Source organism: Monodelphis domestica, chromosome 1 (assembly GCF_027887165.1).
Source record: "Monodelphis domestica isolate mMonDom1 chromosome 1, mMonDom1.pri, whole genome shotgun sequence".
Taxonomy (NCBI): Eukaryota; Metazoa; Chordata; class Mammalia; order Didelphimorphia; family Didelphidae; genus Monodelphis; species Monodelphis domestica.
The window spans coordinates 705,464,758-705,483,837 of NC_077227.1; the positions used below are offsets into that span (position 1 = coordinate 705,464,758).

General features: G+C 38.7%; 1 protein-coding gene across 16 annotated transcripts in view; it reads left to right on the plus strand.

The window, feature by feature from the left end:
- Positions 1-1,457: 1,457 nt before the first annotated feature.
- ZC3H18 (zinc finger CCCH-type containing 18) overlaps positions 1,458-19,080 on the plus strand; it is a 95,240-nt gene continuing 77,617 nt past the window's right edge. For 5 of the 16 annotated variants that reach the window (XM_007477291.3, XM_007477297.3, XM_007477295.3 and 2 more), the window contains exons 1-3: positions 1,458-1,596; positions 10,352-10,968; positions 18,630-18,714. In XM_007477291.3, the coding sequence (XP_007477353.1) occupies positions 10,366-10,968; positions 18,630-18,714 (688 nt within the window). In that variant the 5' untranslated portion in view covers positions 1,458-1,596; positions 10,352-10,365. Of the gene's footprint in view, positions 1,706-8,722; positions 9,067-10,351; positions 10,969-18,629; positions 18,715-19,080 lie in introns of all 16 variants that reach the window. The other 11 variants (XM_007477294.3, XM_056810764.1, XM_056810757.1 and 8 more) reach the window with 4 other exon arrangements.

The following is a 19,080-nucleotide window of genomic DNA, read 5'->3' on the forward strand; positions in this document are numbered from 1 at the left end:
TTCTGTTTAGGACACCATTATCCTTTTAGTCACCAAGATTTTATATGCAATGTTTTTTCACCTGAGGCACCTAGTTGTCCCAGGCGATAGAGAGACCTGGGCATAGAGTAAGGAAGAGATGTTTAAATCTGCTGTCAGAGTGAGATTCAGTAAGGGACCTGGCAAGTCACTTAACCTTGGTCTCATCCTCATCTGTAAAATGGGAATAATAATAATAGTCCTATCTCCCAGAGTGGTTGTAAGGATCAAATGATGCTTATTTCCTTCCTTCCTTATTTGCTCTCAGTCACCATCCTTTTTTAGGCCCTCTTCAACTCTCACCTAGATATTCTCATAATTGGTTTATCTCAAGCTTCTCAAAGCAATTCTTCCTAAAGGACAATTTTGACTGTTAGCACTGGCACCTCCAACTCTGTCTTAATAATCTCCCATTTTCATTTAATAAACATTTTTGCTTGTTGTTCAATTGTGTCTGACTTTTTGTAACCCACTTGGGATTTCCTTGGCAGATACTGGAGTGGTTTGCCTTCTTCTCTTCCAGATCATTTGACAGATGAGGAAATGGAGGCAAACAGGGTTAAGGGACTTGCCCAGGGTCACACAGCTAATAAGTGTCTGAGGCCAGATTTGAACTCAGGAAAATGAGTCTTCCAGACTCTATATACTGCACCATCTGGCAGCCCAGTTGTTAACAAATATTTATTAAATATCAACTATGTGCCAGGCACTGTTGTTGCTTGTTGAATCAACTACAAACTCCTGTTTGGCTTTTGATGGTCTGACTCCATCATCTCTTTCCAGTCTTCTTAAACATTCCCCTTCCAAGAATGGGACTCTGTGATGGCTTACTGGCTGTTACTGCCCCCGACCATAGACATGTTTGACACTCCACCTTCCATTTTCTATGATTTTGCACAGGCTGTCACCTCTTTCTCCTCCTCCACCTCCTAGAATCCTCTCGTTCCTTTCTGGATTCAGCTCAAGTGCTATGTTTTTCAAAAATAGATTCTTTTCAAGTCTCCCCCCGCAGCTCGAAGTCTGCCCCTCCTCCACCAACCCCAAAGCTATATTGTATCTTCTTCATGTGTTTGCCTTCATACATGCTTGTTAGAACGTTAAGCACTCTGAGGGTAGAAACTGTTTCGTTTTTTTACTTCGTCTCTCCCGTGAGCAGTCCCAGTAAACTAACTCCAGTAGGCACGTAATAAACTCTTATTGGTCGAAGGATTGATAAACCGGAACGCCCCCTTTTCTCTTCCTCCATCCTTCCCCTTTCTCCTATCTCCCGTCTTCCCTTCTCAGAAAGGTCTCACGCTGGAAGCAACGCCTGTCTCTTTAAGCAAGGCACGTACGACGCGCACGGTACGCATGGCAGGGCGCGGCGCGGCGAGAGGAGGGGGCGGAGCGGCCTGGCCCGGGCCAGAGAGAAGGAGGGAGGAGGGAAGCCCGCTCTCTGGAGAGAGGCGGTCGCGGCCTGATGACGTCGCACAATGGCCGGCCCCCGCGGGTAGTGGAGCCCGTTTGTTCCGCCCGCGTCGCCCCGAAGCCGAAGCCGAAGCCGGAGCCGGAGTCGGAGCCGGAGCAGAAGCAGCCAAGGTCTGTGAGGAGCGGAAGGACCGGGAAGACGCCTCTCCGCGCCGCCGTCCCCCCCTCCCCCGCCCCGTTCCCCTCCTGTCCGCCGCGGCCGCCCTCGCGCTGAGGTGAGGTGAGGAGCGGGCGCCGGAGGCTGGGCGGCGGCGGCGGCTGCGCAGGCCCGGCCTGGGCTGGAGGCCGCGGCGGGGGCCGGCCGGAGGCGGCGGCCCTGGAGGAGAGGCCAGGCCGCGCGCTGGGGCCTCGGAGGCGGGGAGGGGGGAGGGGCTCAAGCACTTCGGGGCTCGTGGCTCCCCCGGCGCGCGCGAGAGGCTGTGCGCGTGCGCGCGTGGGGCGTGGGGGGGAGGGGCTGGGTTCAGCGCCGGGCTCCGTGGGGGAGCGGCGCGCGCGGGGGGCTGCGCCCCCGAAGCCCGGGCCATAGGGCTTCCTTCCTGGGGCTGTGCTCGGGGCGGGCCGGCCGGCCGTGGGGGTCTCCCTGCGCCTGTCACAAATCCTGGGCCCGAGATTTACGTGACCCGGGCCGGCCGACCACAAAGGCCCGCAACCCCGTTCTGCGAAGGCTTTCGTGAGGGGAAAGTTGTGGCATGAGAAACTTCGGGGTGCAGGGGACCCAGAATTTGCGGCTTTTCCTCGCTCTCATGTGCCTTTGGCTCTGCTCCAAGCCGCACTTGCTCCTATTAGTAGGAAAAAACAACGTAAATTCACGTCTGTTTGATTAGGAAGATGGAAACAAAACCGGGAGGGTTATTGATTGGCTTGAGGTAACTGTAGCAATGGCAGGGAAAGTGTGAAGATTACAGCTCCTGCGCATATTTTCCCAGCAGCAGAGCTAACACTAAAACTTAAACTTGGCTACATACGTTTGTCAACGGTGCTTTATTGTGGAGAGCGAAGTTTATTACATAAACCTTTAAAATTATTCCAGTAAAGTTTACAAAGAACTCGCCTTTTCTAACTCTTAAGCCAATGGTGCAAATGTTATTTCCTTTTTACAGATAAGAAAACTGAGGCTTCTGAGAAGTCAATTGAAGTCTCTAAATCCATTGTCCAATTGAGTTGTGCTTTTAAGTGTTTACTGTGTGTCTGGAACTGTGCTAACTTAGGAGAATTTTACATTTTCCTTCTAAAAGAAGAAAGGAATCTCGTTTTGTACATAATGTCATTTTGTGACAAGGGTTCTTTCTTTTTTATAAACCCTTATCTTCTGTCTTAGAATCTGTGCATGAGTTCCAAGGCAGAAGAGTGGTAGGGGCTAAGCAATGGGAGTTAAGTGACTTGCCCAGGGTCACACAGCTAGAAAGTGTCTGAGGACAGAATTGAACCCGGGACCTCTTGTATCTAGGTCTGGCTCTCAATACACTGAGCCACCTAGCTGCCCCGTATCATTGGTTCTCCTTCCATCCTACCAAACCTTCTAAGTAATTCCTTTTCTGTGATTTTGCTCTTTCATATCTTTCCTTGGCAAGGAAATTGAGGGCACCCCTCTCCAAGATTAGGGACTCTCCTCAGAGAGTATTGACCATTCATTGAGTCAGCTCCACCAAGGCCAGGACACCTTTCTCCTTTAAGTTGTTGATAACTGCTAAGCAGTTTCCTGGGGTTGAGATGTGACCCAAGTCTTTAGGTGGTAATCTGTAACCATAGAGAAATGGTATTGCCACCTCAGAAAGGATACAGAAAAGCCTTGACCATGAGCAGAGTAAGTTTTGACTTTGCCACATTTCAGTAATTTTTTTAACCCTTACCTTCTGTCTTAGAATCAATACTGTGTATTGCTTTCAAGGCAGATGAACAATAATGATTTAGGCAATTAGGGTTAAGTAACTTACCCAGTGTCACACAGTCAGGAAGTGTCTAAGGCTATCTTTGAACTGAAGACCTCCCATCTCTAGGCCTGGCTTTCTATCCACTGAGCCACCTCACTGCCTCACATTTCAGTATTTCTTGATTGTTAAAGTATGAGTGACTGCCCTAAGATTCATTAGGGGCCCATGGATCCATGAGGCTCATAGTTAAATTTAAAGGTTGTTCATAAAAGATACCCTGTCACCAACAATATTAAGTTTCCTTCTGGGAGCATTCATCTCTCATTTGTGAGCTCTAGAAGTTATGAGTGTAAAGTAGCAATGCTTTCAAAACAAAACCAGAAAAAGCATATAAGAACTCATACAGCTAAATGAATGTTGACCTTCAAACAAATCACCTTGGGTAACTATATATACTTATTCCAATGATGCTGTTATTGGAGAAAAGATTTTAAAGAGGCCTTTCAAAACCCCTTTACAAGCTACAGAAGACTAGCAAGGTAATTAATTTATAATAGTACTTGCCTTTTGACCGAAAAAATATTATTACCAAGTTTGATATCTTCGTTATTTATTAAACTTGCCTGGAGGTTGCTTTTTACTCTTTCTAAACTCAAATTGTTCCCCAGAGGACAGAGATTTGCCACTATCAACTATATTTGAAAAGACTAATGTAACTCTGAAAAGAAGTTTTTAAAACAGTTTGAATAAAACTGACTAAAATTTTCTTTTGGCTTACAAATTAGTAGTATTTGTTGGAATAAACATGTAACCTTGCAGGGTAACTATATATTTATTTATTTTACATATTAAAACTAAGCCAAATAATTTCTCTAGTTGCTTTATAATGGTGTGGAGGTAATATTGTGTTCTTGAATGTTGTACCAGCTGAGCACAAAGTTCTGGTAGATCCTAACAAAAATTTTGAGTTAGGGGTCTGGCAGTGGAACTTGTTTGAAGACCAGCCTTGCTCATTGAGGTTGTATCAATAGAACCTTAACATAGTGATGAATTTATTTGGCCCCAATAACTCATTAAAATAGTCTATTTAGGTATGCACTTATTTTAGACTTTTGGAGGGAGTATTCACATTGTTGAAATCATGAATCTCAAAATTTTGCTTCTTAAAATCAGTTTTTATCACTTCAAAGTTATATATCATGTCATATGTAAATCCTTAAATATCCAAACCAAGACCTGAAAATTGCAAAAGCTCTATTTAGCTATAAGGTGGTGGTAATTGTCAATATCTTTTTTAGCAACTGAATCAGTCATATAAATAGTCAGTGACAGATTGAAGAACCTATATCTTCTGACCTTTAGTCCTGGGCTACTAAACCATATTTGTGTGCTTAGTCTGATGTTTCTTTCAGATGCCTATAGATTCATAGAGTTCTAGAACTAGTGCTAGAAAGGACCTCAGAGGCAAGGTAGGCCATCTCCCTCATTTTGTAGTTGAGGAGACTGGAACCCAGGGAAGTTATGTGACTTGGCCAAGATTTTATCAAGGTAATAAGCAGCAGTAATGAAATACGAACCTAGAAACTTACTCTAGAACCAGTATTCATTCTCTTATACTAAATATTATTTATCTTTTATGCTATAATGGCTTTCAAATTTATTGCTATTGTGTTGAAAAGTAAGACCTCAGAGTAAAGCCATTTATACTTATAAAAGACACTTGGGGGGGGGGGGGGACAACAACAAAAAATACACTTAGTTATTATATCACCAGAGGTTTAACTTTTGCTTGTCTTACAAGGGAGGGCAAGACTGACTGCCTGGGAAGTAAAGACTTCCTCCTAGAATAGTGGATGTACTTAGTGTATTTAGTGCTTTTATTGCTCTTGGAAATTCTTCTTTTTTAAACAACTGTTACCTTCTAACTTAGAATCAATTCTAAGACAGGAGAGGGGCAAAGGATAGGTAATCAGGATTAATTAAAAAAGGACTCACCCAGGGTCACACAGCTAGGGAGTGTCAAAGGTCATATTTGAACCCAAGCCCTCCTGACTCCAGCCCTGACACTCTGTCCACGGTACTGCCTAGCTGCCCTTGCTCTGAAACATTCTTATGAGCATATGAAAGCTTGGTTTTGGCCCTGAAGAATATAGGAAATGGAATTAGGAAGTTCTTTTGAATAATTTCTTTTTTAAAAAAATTGAATTTAGAAGGGAACACAAATCTAGCAAGTACTTAATTTTTGTAATTTTTTAAAAATATATTTATGTCTAGGTCTATTTGTTACTTACCTTAGCTTTGTGGTGTTTGACATTTTAATTAATAAATTTGAAGATATGGATAGAGTGCTTATTAAATTTGAAAATAATACAAAGCTGGAAGGGATAGCTTGTACATTTTAAGTGGATTCTGAGTTTTAAAAAAAAAAAACTGGATGATTCATGTTGGAAAGGGAATTCATGTTCAAGTATAGATTAGAAGAGATCTTCCAAAGTTTTATAATCTGAGATAATGTCACAAGAATAAAAACTGAGGCAACAGTTCCTGTGGAATCAGAGCTTGATTTTAGTTGGTCACATCTGTATTTTTATTATTCTTTTGCCTGGTACCATTAATACCAGGTTCAAATCACAAACAAGCCTATCATTTCATAATCTAAGGCCAAGGTCACATGTTTGGTCCTTCTATTGGCCATCACTATTCCATGGACTTCAAGTAAATTCTTATACTTATTTTGGAAAAAATATTATTGAATAAGGGGAATTCCACAATAAGGCGCATGCCTGCGTGTGTGCGTGTGTGCGTGTGTGTGTGTGTGTGTGTGTGTGTGTGTGTGTGTACACATATCTCTTTTTGATATTAAATAAATTCTTTGAGAGCAAACAGATATGACATATAGTAAGCACTTAATGCAGATTTCTTGATGAATCAAACAGCATTGGAAGAATATAATCCAAAGAAAATGTCCTCCTGCCATTAGTACAGTCATTCCCCAACTTAGAAATGGGGTGTGCCACAAAATCATTTGGAGTTCGACTATTTGGAACTTTACAGCATTTTCCATAGAAAGTCTTTATAAATGACATTTAGGTTTCTAGGACAGCCCCCAAAACTTCTTTAATGTATGACATGACAGAACAAAATACATGAAAGATTCCCTGAGCTTTTGGAGACTCTCTGAAATGTGTACAATTGTAGGGAATGAGATGTAGCAGCAGGAACACATTGTGGAGGGCCATTCTGGATCAGAGCTTTGTTGGTACCCACAGCCTAGTACAGAAAAGAGCAAATAGGGATTGATGGCAATGACTGTTCTTATCAGTAAAGATTATTCAAAGTCTAGTGTTTATAAGTTGGGAAATACCTAGAATGTTCCTTCCATATAGGGAGGACAGCAAATTTAAAGTGAATTTTCTTCTGTTTACTTAGAAGCTCTTTTCCTGGATTGGTTAAAACTGATTCAGTCAGAAAGGCCCTCATTTCTACATTTTCTCATTTAACATCATAAATTGATTTTTACATAAATGTGAAATGCAATTGGATCTTGACCTAATTAAATTTAAGCCAGGTTAGCATGCTTTATAATAAATTATATGTGTGAGGGGCTAGAAGTAGACTATAATAGTGCTTGGAATGTAAGATCTTTGAATGGGTATGTCATGTCATAATTAGATTAATAACTAAAGATTAGACCAGATGAGTGTTGGACCAGATAGGAACCTCTAAAATCCAACTTTGAGTCTGTGCTTAGCACACATATGCAGGAGATATCTACAGCTCATCTGGAGCATGGTTTTTAGCTATAGTTTTAATTGGAACTTAATTTTATAGATAAATTTGCTTTTGTAGGTAGTCCATGAAATCTGGCATCTTCATTTCTTGGGAAGTAGTAGTATAGAGAAGACATTCTTTGGAAGATTATCTAAATTCATCAGGTGGAGTATAAAAGGCTCTTTTACTGTGTAACCAACAGCCAGTGCAAAAGTGACTCTTCATATAGTACTTTAATATTATCCAATCATCAAGACTAGAAGAATGAGACTTTCACTTTGCTAATAATAATGGTGCTGAGCTTTTGGCAGTGTCAACCCCTGTTCCCACTTGACTTAGGGAGAGGAAGTGAGAAGTATAAGCAGAAAGACCAACATTCTTGTTCTCCCTGGCAAAGAGGGTCACCCCCCCCCCCATTTATTTACTTGCTTTTAGAGCAACTTTAAGCATGAGGTTCAAATAGTATAGCTTTGCAAAAAGAAAAAAATTCTGTTTTCTCATCTTTCCTTTCCCATTCCAAGACAAGTTTCTCATTCCATTCTCTTTCTACAATAGTATTGAAGAGACTGTAGGAGGAGATGGGGTCACTCTCAAATCAGATGGGTGAGAGAATGTGTCCCATATATTCTGTTAATGGCTTATATATGTCTGTTACTCTTAACTTTGTCTGTTTTCTTTCTTTGCATTCTGGCTGGCTGGTCACTTTCTGCAAACAAGGCAGGGAAGAGAAGGCTGGCCTTGAAATCAGGAAGACTTGGGTTCAAGTACTGTTTCTGACACATACTAACTGTGTGACCATTAACCCCATTGCCTCTAAGCAACTGTCAGCCTCTTAAGTTACAGAGTTGCGTAACTTCATTGATGGAGGGAATTTATTCTACTGGATTTGCTACACATATGAAATCACAGCTTCTAAGTAAACACATCTTAAAGTAAATTGACATGGCTTGTCCTTTACAGAGAATTTTTTTCATTTGTTAAAACAATAATTGTCAGAGAATTGTGACTAGCTCTTTGGAGGAATGTATTTCTGAGCTTTTACTCTGCTTCTATAGACGTTTAAACATGTTTTACTTTTAAAAGAGTGAGCCCAGAGACTTTCTTCCCAAACCAGTAAGCACTGGATGACAAGTAGGCTTTAATTCAGGGTACTTTTTTTTGCCCTAGCTCACCAAGATAATAGTGTACTTGTGATATTACTATCCAATTTCATTATTAAGATTGTGACAGAGACAAACATCAAGAAGTGGGACAATTTGTGTGAGGCTATGCTAGAAGAGGGTGGTATGCCATGGAGGGCATGGCCTGAAATGAGTTTTCAGGCATTGCTATTTAGGGAAAGACTGAGATAGAAGTCTACCAGGGTATGAGATTAGCTGCATTGTGTTGTATTGAACTGCATTGAATTTAGAGTAAAAAAGACCTGGGTTTAGAAGTGAATTTAAAATTGGGGGATGGTGTGGGGAGGGGGTGGAATATCCTGTCCCTGAATATGCCATGTGACTTTTGGGCAAGCTGTTTCCCATCTCCTACCCTCATGGTCTTCATCTGTAATTGAGGGGGTTGGATTAGATAATCTCTAAAGTTTCTTTCAGCTCTAAATCCTGTGATGCTGTGAATGTAGCCAGTGTGTACATCCCTGTAGATTTCAGAGGACTGCATGAAAACTGCTCAGTGTTTTTTCTGCCACCAACATGCAGAATGAAATTAGTAAATGTCAGCCATCTTGCCCTGCATTTAAATACAGGAGAAGGAAGAACAAAGTACCCTCCTAAAGCATCTGAGTGGGATACCAGCATGTGTGCACTTTATAATTAAATCTGGAGTAGTAAAAATAGACTTGAATATCTTCTGAATAGAGCAGAATGAGACTGTCAGCATCATGTAAGCACAGCTCTCGTAATATGGAGAATTTTCTACCAGAAGTTCTTCTCTACAGGTGAATATACCCATTGGCAGCTTATATCAAAGTCATGAGTCACAATTTTGGTGGGGAGGACCTGTTGTAGATGTGACAATGTCCACTAAACGTCCTGACAATACAAAATGGCCTTAAATATTATACCTAATTTTGATCTCCCTTTATATTGGCCTTGAAGGCTAGACTAGTAATACTTTAGTTCATAGCATTCTAAATCTTTGCTTCTATGGTCATCTTTTGTACGACAAGAGCTCTTCTACTTTTGGAGTGTACATTGATACAAATAAATCCATCCCAGTGGATTGAGTTGTCCCAGGTCATAAAATGGACCACTAGTGCCTACTACCTGTTATCCTAACTTATTTTTAATAGGTATTCTGATCTGGGTGGATGTTAACACAGTACCTATACATGAAAAGTGACAGGTACCAACGTGGACACCCTTTGAAATGCATGCTGAGAGTTGCTAAAGAACTATCTACAATTATTCTGCTTTAGGCCCCTAAGGTTAACTCTAAAGCAAAAGGTAGGTTTATGGTTTACAGTCTGGTGCCATGTACAGGTATCAGTGGGTACCATATGGAGACCACCTTTAATTTTGGAAGCAACATATTACATAAAATCACATTGTTTCCTGCGGCAAAGGTCTTATTGAGGTGTTTTTCCCCCCTATTGCTACAATTGAAAATAAACATCCTATGTCAAAATCGTAACATTGAAATATTGCCTTAAATTGCATTTGTATTTAGGGGAAGGTAGAGAATAAGGGAGAAAGCATGCTGGGGATACAGAGGATCTTACCCATTTGACATTTCACTTGAATTGTTACTGCTAAAAATCTCTAAAGTGGTTTATAAATATCACATTAATATACAATTCTTAATTGGATCTATATGATTTTAAAGAATTTAATTGAATGTTTTCTCTTGGAACGGTACAGTAGTAAAATTGCTAGATTTGGTGCCAAAAGAATTGAGTTTCAATCCTGGCTCTGCCACTTACTCTATAGCCTTTGGCGAGTCATTTAATCTCTGGGCTGATCTCAGTCCCCTTCTCTGTAAAGGGTTAGACTAGATGAGTTCTGAGGTCTCTTTCAGCTCTAAATATTTGAACCTAGGGAGCATATAGCATCAGTAGTCTGGAGAGTAAGAAGATTGTGGAGAATATCTGTTCAGGATTAAAGCCAAGTAAAGGGGAGACATGCCCCTTTCTTCCCCTTCAGGTCAGGAGAGCTAAGAAATGAGATTTGTTTTCCAGTTTGTGTTGAATTTGGTAAATGTATATATTTCTCTTTCTTTTGTAGACCAGAAGATACTGATGGATGTGTGTGAGAGCCCTGATCGAGATCCTGGATCTCCAGAGGAAGAACAACAAGAGCTCTCAGATGATGACATTCTGAAAGAAAGTGGATCTGATCGGGAGTTGGACGGAGAGGGTGGGAGGGGCACTGATTTGGAGGAAGAAGAGGAAGATGCAGCAAGGGCACTGAGTCAGGGTGAAGAAGAGAATCATTCAGATGAGGAGGACCGATTAAGTGAAACAAAGTCTCAGGACTCTGATAATAATGAGCAGAGCAAAGATCTTAAGAACTCCCCATGTCAGGAAGAGGAGGAGGAGGAGGAAGAAGAAGAAGACAACAGGACAAATGATCTTAGAGATGAAGCCTCTTCAGTCACTAGAGAACTAGATGAGCATGAATTAGATTATGATGAGGAGGTTCCTGAGGAACCAACAACTACTGCTCAAGAGGAGGAGACCGAGAAGGCTGGTGGAGAAGATGAGGATGAGAAAGGAGAAGGTACTCCAGAGGAAGAAGAGAAATCCAGTGGTAAAAATGGGGAGGAAAAAGAGCACCTGGAATCTCTTAAGGAGAAAAAAAAAGAGGAAGATGATGGAGAAATAGATGATGGAGAGATTGATGTAAGTAATAGCCTTGAAAACTAACATAAATTTAACTAAAGTTTTTATCCTATCTGTCTTCTCCCAAGGAAACAAACAAGATTTCCACTCAGCATAAGTTTTTGTATGTATACTCATTACCCTACTGTCTAATGTCATTAATTGATTATCTGAAAACATGACAATAGGCAAAAAGATATGGGGGAAATAGTTTCACAGGACATTATAAAGAGATGCTTAGCTAGGTTTTGTGATTTTTATAGAGTTTGATATAATGAATCATAGGAATATGGTGTGCTAATGATACCATTGCAAAACAATTGGTCCAGGAAATATTATAAAGGTTGTGCCTAGACTAGGCAGTTGGCTAATCATAAGCATGTCTTGGTGTTTATTAGGTTGTATAAGTGAATTGAAAATAAATGACCATGGGTCAGTTTTGTTCGTAGTGCCTTGCTTAGTAAACTTCAATGATTATTACCACTTTTTCTATATAGTAAAAATGGGAAGGAATATGCCTTGAAACTCAAATTTAATTTATTGCTTGTTGGATTTGGCTAAAGACTTCTAATGGAAAGAGATTAAAGTTAATTAAAGTGTTGGTTTTGGATTATCTATCATATATTCTGCTTTTTAATGAGGACCAAGTAGTTTTGATGATTACTGCTTATTTTGGTTTGTTTCTATTGGTCTTAACCTGGATAAGGAAAGTTAATTGTCCTACCATTTGTATTCTTGTCTCAAGAGCCTCTCCCAATGGATTTCACTTTCAAATAACAGAATGCTGCTGTGTTCTGGGAAGGCCTTGAAGGGAGAGGGAGAGTTTCTCTGAAACCAGAAAGCCTCATGATGTATTGAGAAAGCACTTGCTCTAGAAGCAGAGGATCCAGCCCTCTTTTCCAGAAACACTTGCTTCTTCTTTTAGACCCTAAGGAACACTAGTCTAGCAGGGAAAGTTAGAATGTCCTTTCTCCCAATTTTTAGATTCTCCTGCTATTTCCACTCAGTACTTTCTCTTCCTTTGAAGTCTACTCTATCCAACTGTTATCACCCAGTCTGGATCCTGGTAGCAGTTATATTATACAAGTCATACTCTTCTTTCTCAAGGAATTCCACACCTGACTCAGTTTCTCTCAACCCCAATTTATTGCCTTTATAATAAAGGACTTTGGCAATATATGTTGATATTCCTTTAAACACTAACCTCCTAAGAGCTCAAGCTCCTCAACTCTTATCTAACAGTCCACCTCAAACCCATACAGAGATTATCACACTCTTGCTTTCATAATCATCCACAAGTATGCTACTTCCTTGATCAAAACTAAAGCATTCCTTTATCCAATTATAATCACCTCTCTTTCAAGGTCTTTCTTTGCTTTATTCCTGTCCTTATGTACTTTCTGAGGCTATAATCCCTGTATTTGCTACATTTTCCTCCTTTCCCATTACAACTCTGTGTAATCTACTTCCAAACTCTTTGTTTCCTTGTCCTGCCACTACTTATGCCTTCCCACATATTGATCCTGGATTACTCCCACCATGCATTCACCGGGTAGCTGAAGGAAATCACTCAGTACTGCTTACTGGGTATACAAATTTGCAAGCTAATCTCAACTGGGCCCTCATTTTACTTCTCATTACTTGAATTTGTATCACAATTTTCAAGGTAGCTATTCCAAAACCTCTCTTCTCTCCATCACCTTCTCTCCCAGTGCTTATAGTTGAGAATATCAGCAATGAAGGCCATTCATTAGTGGCTCCTTTTCTTTTTTTTTTTAAACCCCTACCTTCTGTTTTAGAGTCAATACTGTGTATTGTCTCCAAGGCAAAAGAGTGGTAAGGGCTAGGCAGTGGGGGTCAAGTGACTTGCCCAAGGTCACACAGCTAGGAAGTGTCTGAGACCAGATTTGAACCTAGGACCTCCCATCTCTAGGCCTGACTCTCAATCCACTGAGCTACCCAGCTGCCCCCAGTGGCTCCTTTTCTACTGTCTCATAATCTCCTATATCATTAATTCCCGTTTGTTTCTTATTTACTCTAGTCTTTGATGAAATATGGTCCCTTGAGTCACCAAGGCCAACTTCTTGCTTTCATCCCCTCTTGTGTTTTCCAGAAGATTATCACATAATTCTTCATTCCCTTTTTCTAATTATCAATCTTTCCCTGTCTTATTTCCTTTCCTGCTACCTATAAATGCTCCCAAGTGTCCTTCATCCTTGAAGAAAAACAAAACAAACCCATCTACATTAGATCCTTTCATTCTCTTAAACTCTTGTCATATTTTCCTTCCCTTTTGCCGCTAAACTCCTAGAAAAAGCTATTAGAATTGGTGCTTCGATTTCTTTTTCTCTCAGTCTCCAAACATTTTCTACTTGGCTTTCCTGCATTGAAATAACTCAATTATAAAATCATCAATAATCGCTAAATGGCCACATCTAATGGCCTTTTCTTAGTTATCTTTTTTGACCTCTCCATACCATTTTACTCTCTTGACCTACTCCTAACTACTCTCCTATCTAGGTTTTTATAGCACTGATCTCTTGTTTCCCCTACCTCTTGACTAGTCAGGATCAGCATCTTCATCACACATCCTACTTATGGGTGTACCCCCAAACCTCTGTCCTTGTTGTTCTTCTCTCTGAAATCTCCCCCTTGGTGACCTCATCATCTTTCATGTTTTTAATTGTCATCTCTGTGCAGAAAACTCACAAGTTCTTTATGTCCATTCCAATTCTACATTTCAAACTGAATGTCCTGTAAGAATCTTAAGTAGTACAAAACAACACATTGTGTTTTCTCCTACCTTAACCCACTCTTCAATTTCTAGTCATAGTAGAGGCAACTAGAAACAGTATAGTGAGCTTGGAGCCAGGAACACTTGAAGCCAAATCTGAATTCAGATACTTCATACTTTGTCACTCTGGGCAAGTCATTTAACCTCTGTCTGCTTTAGTTTTCTCAACTCTGAAATGGGGTTAATAATAGCATCAAACTCCCAGAGTTGTTGTGAGGATAAGATGAAATAATATTTGTAAAGCACTTAATACAGTGCCTGGCACACAGTAAAAGCTTTAATAAATTCTTATTCCCTTGTAGTGCCACTGCCCCTCTGATTACCCAAGTCTCCTACCTTGGTGATATTCTCAAATTCTTGCCCACATATCCAAATATTGTCATATATACCTTCACAACATTTCTTGTATTTACCCCCTTCTGTCTATTTAAATGATGACCACTGTCGTTCAGGCCATAATCACCTCTCACCTGAAGCATTACAATGACTTGCCCCCTTGAGTTATTTTTAAAAAGAAATCAGAGCATACTTAAAAGCATCCAGTAAGGTTTGGTTGGTTTAGTTAGCAGTCATCTCATTTAATTATTATTTTTGTGTGTGTGTGAATAGAATAGGCAAAAGGTTTCATTACCAAAGGAGATCTTGTTACTTAATTGTTTTCTTCATCTCAGCATCCAATACAACTACAATTGTTTCTTAGCTGTGTTAACTCTAGAAAGTGACTTGGATTGATCATTTTTTTCAATTCTCGAGGATTTTTTCTGTTAGCATGATATATACATCCAGCTTTTAAATTATAGGTTATTGTAGCAGGTAAGCTTATCCCTCTTTCCTCTTTCCCATCACTTTTGTAGTCTGCTTGATTTTCCTTGATTCGTATATTAATCTCCTTGAACATGTTTTACTTGGACCAGCATTTTTTAACTAAAACTTTGTATCAGTTATATTTTGTCATGATAAATTTTTTCTTTAGTTTCAAATATAACTATGAGGGACAACTAGGTAGCACATAGATAGAGTACCAGGCCTGGAGTTACAAGGACCTAGGTTCAAATCTGGCCTCAGACACTTCCTACCTGTGTGACCCTGGACAAATCACTTAGCTCCATTTGCCTGGCCCTTGCCCCATTTCTCTCTTAGAAAAAACCAAGACAGAAGATAAGGGTTTAGAAGAAGAAAACAAAACAAATTATCTACCATCATCTGAGATGAAGTTATTTTTACAAGTTTTTTAAAATAATTATTTATAGCAAACACTTGGATTATTTTGATTGCAGGACAAAGGGATTAGACTGTTTTTAAATTAATAATTTGAGGACCTTGGTCCAACCAGGCCATCCTTTCTTTTTTTTGAGATGCCATAGGACATAATGTGGCTTGAAATCATCGAATTTTTTTCCATCAACTCTTTCAGAATTTTCTGGATTTCCAATGGCCCTACTTTCTTTATAGTTCAGTTATCTGAATTTAACTAAACCTTTTAAAATATATTCTGTATTTTCAAATCAGATTAAGAGTTTTACAAATTTGTAGTTTGCTTTGTGAATTACAACTTTATAGTTGTCCTAAGCTTTTCACTTAGTTTCCATAACTAACATTTATGTAGTGCTTTAAGGTTCGTAAAATACTTTGTCCATGTTGTCTCATTTCATCCTCAAAACAACCCTATGAGTTGAGTTAGGTACTATTATTACCCCCACACACACTTGCAGGGAAACTGAGGCAGAGAGGCTGTACAGTGAGGTTAAGATAACTTTCCCAGGACCACCTACTTGTGAGTGAATGAGGCCACATGTGAAATGTTTCTCAGGGCCATCTTTATCTTAATATTCCAGAATTTCAGGAACAAGCCCATTTTCACCTTCACTATTTTATTTATGATTTTGTGGCCTTTAATCACATCATTTTTTTAGTTTTTTGTTTTTCAGAACTGAAGAGGCTCTTTTTTTTTAGTCTCTCCTTACACCACTATTAAATATCCTTCCATTCATGTTAGTTATCAAAAGTTCTCTGTCATCTTTGTTATCAGAAGTTCATAGTTGTCCGATGATTTTGTGTAAGAACAGAAAAGTATTTTGTATCTATGCTATTCTTGATGATGCCAAAATTTTGTTGTTCTTTTGGACACAGGTTGATTCATTATCTTCAGGGAATGTTTTATATTACTTTTAAATTCTTTTTTCAAGTCAAAATTGCATATGGTTTTATTTGCTGAAATATTCATTAATAGCATCCTTTATAATAGATTATGTCTGAAGAAGGCAAGATTGACTCTGTTCTCTTTTCCCTGCCTTTTTTTGGACTTATTGCCCTGTAAGTCTAATGCCTAGTAGTAATTACCACGATTTGAGAAACTGGTGTTTACTTGAAAGCCAGAACTTGAATATTCTATAAATTAGATAAATCAGCCCTTAACTAATTCAATAATTGACTTTTGATGTATGTGTCCCTTTTCCTAGTGTTTTAAGTGTTGTGAGATTAAAAATGAATACTCAAAGTATTTATTATATAGGATTTAATAATAATAAAATGAGTAAGAAAGAGATTAATTCAACCAAGTGAGCAGAGCTCAGAGCCAGAGATACCCCCACCTGCCATGCTTTACCAAAAAGAACTCCATAGCGGTCTCAGCCAAATTTATCTCCCAAGCCTCTGTATGTAAAATGACATAACTTAAAAGGATGCTGGGAATGTAGCTCAGGTGTGGCAAATTTTCCACCTGCACAGTGCATTGTAAGACTTATATTGATAGAAAATGACAATATTCTTTAATCGTCTACAATTTAGAAGAGTACTGAGGTTGAATTACTTATCTGAAAATTTAACAAGTTATATTGCATTTTTTAATCTCATTAGAATTTTCAGTTTACTTCTTAATGATATTAATAGTATTTGTCATACACTCATTTCTGGAAATTATTGTCCAATCATAATATCATCTATATGTAGTCCAATAAAATTATAATAATTTTTGTCTCTATATATATTTGTATGACTAGATATACATATTTGTATATACAGAAATCCTGCATGTGCCAAGAGGCACTCTGCTGAATGTTTTTACAAATATCTTGATTCTCACAATAATCCTATGAGGTAGATGCTAATATGATCTCCATTTTACAATTGAGGAAACTGAGGCAAACAGAATGACTTGTCCATGGAGCACACAGCTAATAAGCATTTGAAGCTACCTTTGAACTTGGGTCTTCTTGACTCCAGGCCTAACTACTATGCCTTCCAACTGTCTATAATTTTATTTTCTATGCTTGACCTAAGCCTAACAGGAAGAGTGGAAATGGCTATGATCCTTTCTAAAGGAGTTTCTCACATAGGAACAAAGGGAAAAATGGAATCTACTTTTGAGATTTAACTTTTATACTTTTAGTGAATTGACTTTGTTACAGTCCTTGAAAGGAAGCTATTGAGAATTTTTCAACATTTTTTGTCCTCATTGCTGAATCATTTTCAGTTAGATTGATTTTGATATTAGATGACTCTACCAGGGTTTTGGGAAGTCTTGGGAAGGAATCTTTTTTTAAAAGAGTTAAATGGAAAATGGGAGGAGGAATAGGCTTTAAATTGCTGTGACACAGTATGAACTTGATGTTTCCTTAAAAATTAAATGGAAGATTATTCTTAGAAATCTTTCATTTGAATGGTTGAAATAAGGTTTTCATAATCTTCTCAAAATTGCCTTGTACTTAAAATTAGCTCTTAGAAAATATAAAAAATTATCAAATCATAGATCTTTTACTGAATAGAAAAATAATTCTGTACAAGAGTAATTAATGACATTAATATTATTTACTTGACATAAGTTCTCTTAATGGAGTAGGGAATGTCTTATTTTCAAGATAGATGAAAAGTACAGCTGTTTCTATTTTAGAACTTTGATGGGACATGTTCTCATCAGCGTAGATATTTTCACTGATAACAAATAACAGTTCATCCAGATTCTCTCATCCCAAATTATTCTTCTATCTTGTTTAGTCTTTCCATAAATCCTCCATAGAAGATCTGCCTAACTTTGGGGGAGGGAGGTGTTAGGGTCCAAAGGAACAAGCATTTACTAAGTACCTGTATATGCCAGACACTTTACAAATATTATCTCATGCTATTAACATGTAAAAGGCATTTTCCAGGTGATTTATGCTTCTATCTAATTTTCATTCTCCTTATAAAGGGCTAGCCTCCTTTTCCTCTCATACGTGTTATGGATAATGGCTTTTACTCTGCTTGTCACTCTCAGGTTCTCATTAGTAATATGCCACAGCATACTGTTATGTAATTAAGAATCAAACAGTATAAAATGTTTATGCTTTTAAATGTGTACCATTACCAATTAAACTCATAGTAATAATGATACTTGTACTGTCTACCCCAGAGTTGTGAGAAAAGTGCTGTGCAAACCTTAAGTGGAAAAGTAATTATAAAATACAAAAACTTGCTAGTCGTTTGCCTGAGGCCAAAATTTCTCATCCCTTACACATTTAAATTACCCATGGAAGGTGGGGCTAAGATGGATATTTTTAAAATCTGAAACTGGCATTCTCAAGTGAATATCAGAAACTCTTACTAGTACAGTACAACTTGTCTGTTAATGTCAGTAGTTCTTTGAGAGTTCCTTGGGCCCCTGAAAGATTAAATGATTTGTCCATAGTCACACAGCTGGTATGTGTCAGAAATAAGTCTTCCTGACTCTTGGCCAGCCTGCTTCTGACCCATGATTACTAAAAAGAAAATAGCCAAGGTTTACAGCACTGGTTTTTACATATTTAGCTTAGTGACAGTGGCACTTTGTTGTCAGGTTCCTCTCTCCCTGCTTTTTCATGAAGGGACTTTTGTTATTGGGATTCCTACTACTTTATCTTTTTTTCTATTTCAGGATGATGATCTGGAAGAAGGAGAAGTGAAGGATCCTAGTGATAGGAAGGTGAGGCCTCGTCCCACCTGCCGATTCTTCATGAAAGGTAATTGTATATGAACTCAGATGACTTGATAATACTATTTGTAAAGCCTACTGCATCCCCAAGGAATTAAAGGTGATGTTTAGTCTTTATTGAGAATAGGACAGTGTTGAATGCACTGGAACCTTAATATATGATATCGTCAGGGGTCCATGCTATGATGCTTTTTATATTCTTTTGTGTCTTGATACTACACCCCACTCCCCATGAGATCTTGAATGATCATTGACAATATAAGTGATTGTACAATGAGTAATTATATAGTAATCACTATACAATTGACTATATAAGTGATTATAGCCCCAGGACCTTATTTGAAAATTTTTTATTTAAAAAAATTGCTTTTCATAAGGAAAGGTGAATAAGGCC